The sequence below is a fragment of the Nematolebias whitei genome, chromosome 2, assembly GCF_014905685.2.
Source record: "Nematolebias whitei isolate Nwh7 chromosome 2, NemWhi1, whole genome shotgun sequence".
NCBI classification, from domain to species: Eukaryota; Metazoa; Chordata; class Actinopteri; order Cyprinodontiformes; family Rivulidae; genus Nematolebias; species Nematolebias whitei.
The window spans coordinates 32,437,023-32,450,118 of record NC_056499.1 but is presented as its reverse complement, the minus strand read 5'-3'; the positions used below and the strand labels follow the sequence as shown (position 1 = coordinate 32,450,118).

Genomic DNA, 13,096 nt, shown 5'->3' with positions numbered 1-13,096 from the left:
AACTACATTTTTCAACCAAAGTCAACCATTTTTTTCAGTGCTCTGACCTGGAAAAAGCCATTCATGCTTTTATCAGCTCAAGGCTTGACTACTACATGTAGGGATCTCCCAATCCTCCATCAGACATCACCTGTTCTAAAAAGTTGCAGTCCGACTTTTAATCAACACTCCAGATGCCAGCACACCACTGCAGTTTTATTGTATATCTACTGACTTTCAATCCATTTATAATTGATTTGAAATTTTTATTATTACAGTAGTCCCTCGCTACTTCATGGTTTGACTTTTGTGGACTTGCTCTATCCTGGTTTGTGGGCATATACAATCCATCCATATATTGGACTTATTTATTTTTTTTTAAGCACATGATTGTGGACTGCACAGTAATATCACTGTACAGAACTCATGTGAAAAAGTTAATGACAAAAAATAATAATTCGGACAGGTGCTGCTATTTTGTAGTTTTCTTTCATTCAGCCTCCTCTGTAGTGTAATTGCTACTCATAAGGACTACATTGCCCTTAATTCAATGCTTTAGTGCCTCTGGCCGCTGCTTTCTGTTGAACAGTATTTTTGCAAAGCGAAGTCATGACTGCTGAACCTGCCTTTTAAACGCAAAATTTAATTCATGTCACACGGAAAAGTTTTTTAAAGTAAATTCAACTTTACAAACGTAAGATTCAAAAGAAAGTGTAAATCATATCAGGACATGTCTCTATAAGAAACAGAGCGTTGTGCTTAGTAACCTGGCCGCTGATTGGAGCAGTTATGTCCGTTCTGTTTCCCGGCTGCTGATTGGCTGTTACTGTCTGTTCACTTTCGCTCTTTTTCAACTAAACTTCAAGCGTTACTACTGCGTTGTGTCTTCTAAACATTCTGTGCATTCAAAAGTTTCTGGCGGTAAAACGAAATACCAGAAATGTTTTTTTTAACAGAAATGATTAGTAACCCAGGCGCTGATTGGCTCAGTAACAGTCAGCTCTGTTTAACCCGGCTGCTGATTGGCTGTTACAGTAGAAGGCGGTCGCTAACACACTAGTAGGACAGAGCTTTTACCTCCACTATTTCTCAACAGGACGGCTCCTAAACGTTCTGTGTGTTCAAAAGTTTATGGCGGCGAACCGACACACCAGTGGAAGATGCTGACGATTACAGAGAAAGTGGAACTTCTGGAAAACTTTAAGATGGCCATACCTACACGGATGTTGCCGGCTGCCTACAGCACGTTTGTTAAGATAGAAGCTGCAGTGGTCGTGTAGATTAATGATTGCAGAAAAAAATAAAATAACACATCACTTTGGATACCAAAACCAAAGGTGAAACAACTTTACTATATGATCATCTTGCAGAAAGCAGCACGGAGAAGAGACATGGCGATGTAAATGAGGAGCGAAACAAACCCAAAGCTGGACCTTTCGACCACCTGCTTCAACCACTGAACCCCTATATATATTGCCAGCAAGTGATGGTTTGACAAATTTCAAAAATTTGGATTAAAAAGAGTATCTCTGCTCGGAGAGGCTGCATGAAGTTTTTTTTTCTTTCTTCTTTGAGGAGCAGAGGAGTTTGTTAACACAACGTTCAAAGATCTGATCGCCGAGCCGTGGGTCTACAGGTCGGAATCCCCGCAATAAATAAGGGACTACTGTATTTTTAAAGCTCTTAGGAGTTTTGCCTCACTTTATTTAGCTGATCTAGTAGCTTTTTGTGTGTATATGATAACTTTAAGATCAACTAATAATACTTTACTATTTGTCCCAAAGTCCAAATACAAATGGTAACTGGGCCTTTCGGTCACCAACACCCAGGCTCTGGAAACAACTACCTCAGGATTTGCACTCTACCACTGATCTCAGCATTTTTAAATCAAAATTTAAAACATTTTTATTCAGGCAGGCTTTTAATACCTAGTGTCACTCTGACTCATTTTTGTATTTTTTAATGATTATTGCTTTATTGAGTGATTGCAGTTTTACTTGAAAAAGGCATATGGTGTGGCTCTGGATGTTCTCAATTTTAACAGTATCAACAAAAAACAATTTTTAGAGCATGATTCAAACTAATGAATTGTAGAAACAGCTGATCTAAAATATCATTATACTTTTTTTTTTACTTAAGATTGCACAAATTCATGTGTGAAAAGTGTCACATTATGTGGAAATTTAGTTGTGTGTTGATGTAATTTCCCCCTTTATCTGAAGTGATAGGTTGCAAGTACTTTGTAAATGTGCAAATACCTACAAGTGCACACCATGTATTGTGCATCTTCCCTTTATTGGAAATCGGCATTCAAGTTAATTCTGACTATTGAGCAACTTAAATTGTATTGTTGACTTTCTAAAACAAAATGAATGATGTGCATTAAGTTTGGTTGAGTTTTATGAAATGTGTGTGTTTGAAAGGCAGCAGCTTACTTTTCACTCCAGTTCACTATCATTTAAAATACTTTTCAGGTTTTATTTTTTGTTTTGTTCTGTTTTTCTGTTCAAATGAGACTGTGTGGAGTAATCCAGAGTAGGCCATCTCTTACCTGCAGTAGACAGTTGTCAGAGCCTTCTGAGTTTGAAAAATCATAAAGACATTTCTCATCAAGACATTAAGCTAATAATTACTGAGTTGAGCCCATATGAGAGTTAATTTACCTCCTAAAACAACTCAGATCTCACATTTTAAAAATTTGTTATGTTAAAATTATGCTCATGACTTCTACATTACATCACTGTTACATCAGATAGTTACTGTCTGTGTGCGTGTCATCAAATTGTGTTTCATGGTGCAATGTTCCAACTTGATGTCTGATATTTGATGGTGTCTTTTGCTTGTAAGAGACTAACTACACATAAGTCCTCCACACAAGCCCACTTCAAAAAAACTGAAGTAGGCCTTTAGGTCTTACATTAGCCTTTTAAAGAACACACAAAAACCTGTGGTTTAAGAGCCTTTCATCATCTTTTTGTACCTTTTATCATGTTGTCTGCCTCTCACTTTCTCTCCATTCAAACATGAAGCAGTAAGAGAAGCAGTTGCTGTTTCACTCCATCCCATGAGAGCGTGAGCAAGCTTTACTCAGCAAATTCCTCACCCCCACCCGCTCCTAATTTTGGTTTGTGATACCTCTAGGGGCTGAAAAGTCACCTAATTTAAAATTGAAACATAGCTAGAAAAAAGATGGCAGAGATGTAGCTCTTCTAGAGTGGGACGGTCGGGATTTCTCCCACATCCCTTAAAGCCTTAATTAAAAGACCAGTATGATGTAGGAGTGAGATGCAAGAGAAGAGATCAGGGTCAAGCTCACTAATCGCTTCTCCAGAGGAGAGAGGAACAGACTAATAAAGAGGAGATAGGAAGACAAAGACAGGGATACAAAGAAATCATGTAGGAGAATGAAATAGAAAGGATGAGAAGAAACACAACACTTGAGGAAATGTAGAATAAAGTGAGATTTGATCAATGAAATGGCACAAAACTAAATGTTAAACTGCTTTTTAGGCTCTTTTTATATTTATGAAACAAATGTTCTGTTGAGTTTGCATTCCCAGTTAACACACAGAGTTTAAGGCAAGGAGAATAGAAAACTTTTAAACCCTTTTGAAGGTGGAGTTTTATTTAAAAAAAAGGATAAACTTTTTGTTTGTGATGTATTTGTGTAGACTTGAAATGCAGAGCTTTTGAGAAACAAAAATGTAGGCAACTTTTTCATGCACGTTTTGTTTAACTTTAAACAAGCATACACAATGCAAGCCATGCAAGCAATGCAAACATTATTCAGTGACTGCACTTCTTACCTTCTCAAAGACAGGCTTGTTGTTGTTCACATCATCCACACCAACTATGACCTGGGCTGTGGATGACAACGCCTGAGGTCCGCCTGAGGCGTTGTCATCAGTGGCGGTAACATTAAGGACATATTCAACACCCTGCAGGCGAGGTGGTGGGCTGGAGCGCAGACGGATCAAACCTGCAGCCAAACATAACAATGGTAGTATTTGAACACTGTCAGTTCTTGTTGATGTTACCTTTTCAGGATCATAGTTTGATGTGTTTGTCTTTTAAATATGAAAATAAAAATACATTCAAATCACCAAAATATGGGATTCAAAAGCAAGTTGAAACTTGCTAGTTAGCTGATTTGTTAGTTGTTATGATATCATGATGTGTATTGATTTTATATCAATAATTTACATAAATGACTATGTAGTGAATGTAAAAACTATGATTCTGTAGCTCAGGTTGGATCCACACATTAAGGAGCTAAAGAGCACTCACACACCCAGTCATTTTCTTATGACAGAGCATTATGACGTGCACAGTGAAATATCTGATCATACGTGAACATGTGTTGTCACAAGTGACACTGACAAAAGCAAAGTCAATATGGCCAGTTGACAGAGTTAAAGCATCAGGCCCTCTGGTGTTGTCTCAGTCAGGAGTGCTGAGTATTTATAGTTCATGGAGGGACAGCAGTGCATGCACAGAACAGATCTGAGCCAAAAGTGGCAACCAGTTAAACCATCTGCTCCAGTGAGTTCTGCCAAGATGTGGGTAACAATATTTTTGTCAAGTTTTCATTCATGTGGCAAAGAATAAATAAGTAAAATACCTGTTTGGGACAAGCTCATTGTCTTTTTTTGGACGTGGGTTACCAGACACCTATTGCAGAAAAGGATACCGCAGGAAGCCGCACTTGATCAATCCTTGAACTCGCAAGCAAGCTTAATTGGTTGAACAAACATGAAGCCACGCTTAAATAGGGCCACTAATTCAAGCCAGGTTTAAATCATCTCAGATGAATGCGGGTTCACGGTTTTCCTACAAGACCAACTTGGAGGATCACAGGTTGGCTGATTAAATACGGACAGCAAGAGACATGCATCCCACTTCTCTCCAGTGGAGCTACGGATAATAATGGACACTAAAGAAAGTGAAAGTAAAACTGGGTTTCTTTTTCAGAAATAGATCCTGTAATTCGGAATGCTAGGAAACTCCTTGTAACTGTGACTTTCCTTCCCTCTATTGACTATAGTGACATTTACATGAACGCTCCTGCAAGAACCCTGCAGATGCTGTCTCTCATGGTGCACTAAGATTGGCTGTAACTATGGTACTCGTCACTGCACCCTGTATTCATTGGTTAAATGGTCATGAACTTCACACAGACTCACACACTGGTACATTTTCATATTTAAATCACTTCTTGGTCTGTTGCCTTCTATGTCCTCCTACATGTCATTACGTGAGTGCAGCTACAGCGTGAGCTTTCATGACATTATTACATGCAATGTTCCCTCAGTGAGGACCGAACTAGGCAAAAGGGCCTTCTCCTTCTCCGCTCCTGTTTCCTGGAATATCTTGCAAAAAGATGTCACGCTCTCGACCTTGACCTCTCTAAGTGACTTCAAACACCTGCTAAGTTCCTGGCAAAAACCAGTGCAGACATGTTCCCGTTTTTAGTTTATTTACATTGCTTTACAATGTAACTGTTTTTGTTGCATTTTTTTAATATCATCTTCTTCGATTTATTTTTTAATTTTTAAGCTTTCTTTTAAGATTGTCTACTGTTGTCATCATTCTTTGTTTAAAACAGGTCTCTCTTGTAAATGAGTCCCCGAGGCTCAATGATACTAAATAGTATAAATAAAGGCTGGATGAAAAAATGGATACAGATAAAGAGTAGGAACACATGATTTTACAAAATGAAAAGAAAAAAAAACATGCTGTCTTTAAGCAGAGAGAAAGAGGGTGTCAAATTATAGCAGATCAATTGAATGTGTAAGTAATTTCAAAAGCATACACTTGTTGCGCCACTCAATCCATTTCCAAGTAATCTCAAAATTAACGGTTGTGCACTTTGTCTTAAAAATGAGAAGTTGAAGTAAATGTCACCCACAGTAGGAAATGAACCATGGTTATTCATTGCACAAATTAAATTTATTTTGTGCCTTGGCAATTATGAACATCTGAGACAAAAAGTATCAGAGCTCAGCAAAATACCTCTTTATTTTGACAGAAAATACTGTAAGAAGCAAAAAAAAAAAAAAAAAAAAAAAAAACATGCACAAAGTTCAGACCTCAAATATTGCATAGAATAAAAGTTCATTTTAATCTCCTCTAATTTTCAACAGTGAATCAGGATATGTCTTTTAACCCCCACATTAAAAATGTTACCAGGACTGCTTTCTTCCACCTGTGTAATATCACTAAGATTAGAAACATCTTGTCCAAAAAAATGCAGAAAAACTGGTCCATGCATCTAGGCTGGACTGTTGCAATTGTTTTTTTGTTTTTTTTGTTGCTTTTTTTATTTATCTGGGTATTCAAAAAATCTTTTAAAAAGCCTTCAATTGATCTAAAATGCTGCTGCATCATATCTCCCCAGTTTTAGCTTTTCTCCATTGGTTCCCTGTCCAGTCTAGAACTGAATTTAAACTCTTACTTCAAACCTACAAAGCTCTCAACAACCTAGCTCCATCTCATATTACAGATCTTATTGTCCCATACTTTCTTAACAGAGCATTTTGCTCTCAGACTGCAGGTTTACGTGTGGTTCCTAGAGTTTCCAAAAGCAGTATGAGAGGCAGATCTTTCTATTATCAGGCTGCTCTCTTATGGAACCCACTTCCAGTTTCTGTCTGTGAGGATGACACATAAGATTAGGCTTAAGTATTTCCTTTTTGATAAATCCTATAGTTAGGGTCAGTTTGGGTTTCCTGAGCTATCCCTTGGTTATACAGCTATAGGCTTAGATTGCTGGACGACAAACTGACCACATTTCCTCACTCTTCTTCTGTCTTTACTTGCTTTGCTCTACCTGCTTGTGTTTGTAATTACTTCTATCCTTAACAAGTTTTTTGTTTTTCTTCCAATAGAAAGTACGTCTGGACCTGTCATTCTATGTTTGGTTGTTTCTCCTTCTTGTCCTCTCAAACCCCAGCCAGTCGAAGCAAATGGCCTCTTGTTCTGAGCCTGGTTCTGCCGGAAGTTTCTTCCTGTTAAAAGGGAGTTTTTCCTTTACACTCTTGTATTGTGCTTGATCAAGATGGGAGACTGTGATGAAGTTAAGATTCATCACAATCTGATGGTTTCCTAAGATAGATAACTTTTACTAATTGGCTTTTTTAATGTATGTGAATGTTTTTGTACAGTGCCCTGAGATGACTTCTGTTGTCACTTGGCGCTATATAAATGAACTGAATTTAATAGTTTTCCTCTTTTAATGTTCATATAGCACAAACATGGTTGGTGACTCAAAACACACCAGGCAACAGGTGTGTTTATTGTTCTTGTTCAATACAAGAACATTCTGTAGACTGATAAACTGCAGCTGAAGATGTACAGTACAGACAACATGTGTAAAAGACTTGGAAGGTGTTCGCTCACACATTGGAACCGATTGTCTGAACTGATTGTAGCAATACTTCCACACCCATTTCTAATTATCTCTACAGCCAAAGTGATAAGCAGGCTACTCAATCAAACTCTCACATCAATAAACAGTAAATATGAGATAATCATAAATTATTACCACACAAATATTTCTAATATTGATATTATTATTTCAATTATTGGGATTGCATTTTGTTTGGAACAGTTATTTAATGTCAAAGTGATAGTTATTTAACCTGTGATATTTTAATGCAAAGTAATAAGAATGAGGCAAATATGTACATAGGAACATTGAATTATTGTATGAAACATTGATTTCTGATCAGAGTGACAACATACTGCTCAGAAACAATAACAGATTAATTAAGCTTTACTTTCAGAGGATTATTCTCCATGGAAACATATCTGGCTCCCTGTTTGTTTAATTGAATCGAGGACTAATTTATCCAGGATATCAATAAAACCCTGGTTTACTCATTGAACCTATTTTTTATTATATTTTACCTTCTTCTTCCTTTTTTGGGTCACAGGGTTCACTGGTGCCCATGTCCAGCCATCACTATGAGAGAGACGGGGTAAACCTTGGACAGGTCCAAGTCCATCACAAGGACACAGAGACAAACAAGAATAACAAACATTCATTCTCTCACTCACACCTAGGGGCAATTTAGAGTTACCTATCAGCCTAACATGTATGTTGTTGTTTTGCTTGTACTGAAGTACATGAAGAAAACCCACGCAGGCACGGCGAGAACTTGCAAACTCCACTCATAATTTTTTGGGTGTAAATGGGACCTTGGGAACACAGTTTTGTTCCACCTCATGTACCACATGCAAATGACAATAAAGAACCTTGAACGGCCCCTGGCCAGGATTTGATCAGTGACCTTTTCATTGAGAGATAGCAGCTCTACCAACTGAACCATCGTACCGCCCATGTCATAATAATTTCCATAGAATTAAGAGTTCCTTTTTCAGCAGTTTAGGGTTGCTCTAATGTTCTTTTTTCTTTGTTGCATTGACAGAATGAGCTCAGTTGGACAGCTAAATAATATTTTGCTAATAAATAATATATACCAAATACTAAATTATTTTTATATTTTACATAACATTTTTAAACTGTGTGAAAATACAAATAAAATGTTAGTTTTGGTGGTAGAAATAGGTGCTTATTACCTGTGAATAAAGTGTAAAAGCTTTATAAAAGAAGATACACATTTTGTTTTCAGTAAATTCAGAGCAATAAAGTTCTCAAATGCTACAATTTAGACTTATGTTGAAAAAAGTGGATAATTGATTTTTTACTTCACTGCTAACTACACTCCTTCTGTAAATCAATGAGTTCATGACATCTATAGAGTGAGGTTATGCAATAATTACTATAGTGAGTAACATGCTGGTGAAGATTCTCAGTCATCCAGGACATGATAAATAAAAAACTTTCAATACCAAAACAAATGGACTTTATTTGTAACAGAAGACGTTTTTTGAATAAAGTGAGTAACAAAAAACAAAATTAAACAGCCTTAATTAGGAGCCATCTTTTTTTTTTTTTGTGATAAATGTGATCAGAAAAACTAAAGCAAGTGGAAAGTAACTTCAGTGGGACGACTTCAGTTTTTGGCTCTAATATATTTGTCATTAATTATGACGTCAAAACAAATGAATAGTTAACTTGATTGCCATTCTATTGTTTATTGCTCATGTCCTTGTGGCAGTTCATTTCATCCTATTTTCAGTACCAACTCTTTCAGTCTAATGCAGGCATCTCATCTGCATCCCACTCTCGATTTTGAATGACTCTTGTCCACTCTGTATGCATCTCATCATGTGCTGCTTTGTTTACCTTGTCCGTGTGTGTTTGTGTTAAAGTGTGTGGGCTCAAAGTGTGGACACGTTTATTACATCCCCCTTATCTTCAGAGACAGGAGCAGGTGCTGCTGCTGTCATCTGCACATTAGATTGCTGTTTTACAAGAGACCCTGAAATTGTAAAAATGTGCACTCATAGTAGATATGCATGTATGTGCACACTATTCATCCTTCTATCTTTGTTTACCTCACTGAGGGGACTGATGTGACAGATTACAGTCACAAGACATATGATTAATATTTATTTTATCCTGGTTTGTGTATTTTTCTATGGTACTTGGTAACAAAAAATCCACCTGCATGAAATGTGGACCAAAGATAATGAAGTGATTTGTTGAAGACTGAATAAATGACAAAAGAGTGAAATGCTTGTCCCACTTACTTTATTGTTTTGCATGATTTTGAAGCCATCATCTTCTGATTTGCTCTGGTAAAAAAATATCCCTTCTCTTGGTGCGTGTGTACTAATGAAACACTGTTTTGAAACGTTTGTTAAGAGGGGGTTTCTGCCACAAAATACTTGTCAAAAAAGATTGGCTCCATGTTTCTACTGTTCATGTTGTAATAGCAGTTTGAGTGCGAGTGTAAAGATGACTGACAATTTAGTAGAAAAATATGTTTACATTGTTCAAAAGACAGACACACATCTAGGGCTGCAACAACGAATCGATAAAATCGATAAAAATCGATGATTAAAAGCGTTGGCAACGAATTTCGTTATCGATTCGTTGTGTCGCGCCATTATGCGTCTTTCACGGCGCTGCGGAGCCGTTTCGTTTTGTTCACGGGCAGTTCATTGTCAATGCTGACTGACTGAATAAAGTTTGAAAAAAAAAAAACTGCAGCGCAAGTTGAACAGAGCGAGGGGGGAGGCAGAGCAGAGGCGGTGTTTTCAAAGGAAATTTAAGTAAATTTTACAAATGACCGACGCAGCGAAAACTGTTCGACCCAAGTCTTCCAAAGAGTGGGAGAACTTCACAAAGATAAAAAATGAGAAGCATGCAGCTTTGAAAATCGCCGACACGACACGGGAGAACCACGGAGATAAAACGTAAACATGTCGGAGTCACGAGGAGGAGGAAGGAGCTGCAGCTGATACAACTCTTCATGTGTTGCAGGTGAGTCTCTACAATTTAACACATTGTTCTGTTTCAAGAGAGAAAATTTAACATCAGTCTCTCTGGTAGATGAAGCTGCTTGTTTGTTTGTTATCTGATTAATGACGGTGATAGAGAACATGTGTTACTTTTTATTTAATTTAATTGGTACAAGCAGTGTTTAAATGTGATTTATAAATAAATCTAACACAATGAATAATTTAATGATTAAGCTTCAACTTTTAATTTGCTGGTAAAGTCTGAAGACACTGCATGTATGGCAGGATGAATTGCATTTAAACAGGAATTAAAGTAATTTATTACATCTACTCAAATGTGTGTAATTAAGTATTTTATATGTGTGTGTGTGTGTGTGTGTGTGTTTAATTGCTCTTTTAGCTACTTTTGCCTGAACCTAACACTGTAAGTGAAACAAGGCATTTCTTGAGTTGCTGTAAATTATGATAATACATATTTACTCTCTCATTCCAGAAAACAACAACAAACAACAACATCCTTCATGATGGACAGACATCATGGACACCACAGCAGCAGCTGTCTTCACTGAAACATCCTTAAATGATCATCACTGACATGAGGCCTCTGTCGAATGTTGAAGACGAAAGCTTCACTACAATGATCCACACTTTTAATCCAGGTTACAATAATCCACACTTTTAATCCAGGTTACACTCCCTCAATGACACATTTTACAAAGTAGCTAAATATTGTGCAGTCATAAAGATACATTTGTTTATATTTTTGTGTACATTTATTTTTTTAAGCTATTTGACTAACTTTTATTTTTTATTATTCAATATTGTACTAACAGAATAGTCAAATAGCAACCTGTTTTTTGTGTGAATTGCTATGTCAGTCAAATATTCAATTTTGGAATAAAGGTGTGGAAATTAAAACAGCGTTTCTCTTTCGCCGATTAATCGATTAATCAAAAAATTAATCGGCCGATGAATCGATTATTGAAATAATCGTTAGTTGCTGCCCTACACACATCATTCAACAAACGTTGTTAAGAATGTTATTGTAAAGATCAAAAAAGTAATCAGTGATTATGAAGGGGGAAAATAAAGCCTTGTCATGTAAAACCTCATTTGTTTTTGATGTTGAAGCTTTTTTGAGGTATACTATGAAATGGAAAAAAAAAAAAATGGAAGGAATAAAAAAGGAAACAATTTAAAAAATATTAAAATAATAATAATAATAAAAATAACAATAATAATATATTGCCCAAGCCTAAATTATGTATTAATAGAAAATTACCTGGATACATGCAGCTGTTCTATATTTTAAAAACTATTTGTTTAGCTAAACTAATCCAATGTTCACAGCATTCTGCGCAGAGAACATTGAGTTCTGGTGGCTTGGTATTAAACATTGTTTTAACCCTGCAATGTGTTCATATTTTAAACTTGTGGTTTACAAAGTTGTGGTGTGCAATGTGCTCATATTTTAAACATTATGTTTGGCTCCTCAAGTGCAACTTTACATTGAATCTTGTAAGTGTTCACTTGATTTTCATGATTTCCAACATACTTGAACATACCTCATGAGACAGAGCTCAGGTTACATGTTCTTTTTATGTCACAGACTATTAGTGACTGGAGGATGTATAAACTAGGAGAAGTTGCTTGTAGTTCATAAAAAAATATAAAAAACAAATTGAGTTTTGGGATTTTATCAAGGCTTGATTCCTAAGTAGCAGTTTATCATTGATTATTGACCACCTAACACTAATTAAGCCGGATTTCCATTTTAACACCTGCTTAGTTTATGGAAAACAGTTAACAAGCAGGGACTAAAAATCTATAAATCTATACACAAACACGCACACACACATGTACTGGGATCTGCTGAATGCACTCTTCCAGTAAGGGAATTTTAGCATTGAGTGCTTCAATGACCACTGATACTACTGATACCTTGACTCTCCACATCTTTTCATTTCCTCTTTTGGTCTATGATATTTCTTGAGTTTCTTGTGCTCCTTCTTTATGAAGTTGAAAACACATGGGGATGCTAAAACTATCACCACCACCTTTTTCTGATGCTTGTTGACCACAACAATGTTCAGTTGGTTATTCATCATGTTTGTCAGTCTCAATCTGGAAGTTCCACAATAATTTAGCCACATATGTATGCACTTCCATTTGTGGAGTCTTTAACTTTGAATGTAGAACCTCTAGTACATTCTCGGCACAGTTGTACCTGTGCACTTTTCCAGCCTCTTGGTTTTGCAATTTCATGTACATTTTGCTTGTCTGGATTTTACATCCAGCTACTATGTCCTGGACTATCTCAAGGGCATATTTGCATAGCCTGCATCTTGTATCCCATCTGGTGTGGTAGGCCCCAACTTTTTTTGGTTTTGTGTGGGCCTGTTCTTGTGCTGCCACGTTTAATGCTTCTGCACTGTCCTTCACTTCAGCCCTCTCTTGCCATTGGTAACTTGATGTCAACTCCTTCCCCAATCTCCTTGTGGTGCATACCATGTAGGGGCTTATTTTTCACTATGGTTCTAATGCTCACTAGTCCTCTGCCTCTCTCCTTTTGCTTAGTGTGGAGTCTCGGGGTGCTGGACTTGTGGTGAAACTGTACAGGCATTGTGGGGAGATTGCTTGGATTGATATCAGTGGCTTCAACCTCCTCCTTTGGTCAGGATGGTATACCAATGGGTAGCTGATATAGAAATTATTATTTTAATGCTTTTATGCCAATCTAGACCTA

At 36.8% G+C, this 13,096-nt stretch overlaps 1 protein-coding gene across 1 annotated transcript in view; it reads right to left on the bottom strand.

The window, feature by feature from the left end:
• si:ch211-186j3.6 (neural-cadherin) overlaps window positions 1–13,096 on the bottom strand; it is a 467,709-nt gene that overhangs the window by 230,908 nt on the left and 223,705 nt on the right. Inside the window, exon 8 of the mRNA XM_037694242.1 lies at window positions 3,786–3,958. Coding sequence (XP_037550170.1) covers window positions 3,786–3,958 — 173 coding nt within the window. The remainder of the gene's footprint in view (window positions 1–3,785; window positions 3,959–13,096) is intronic.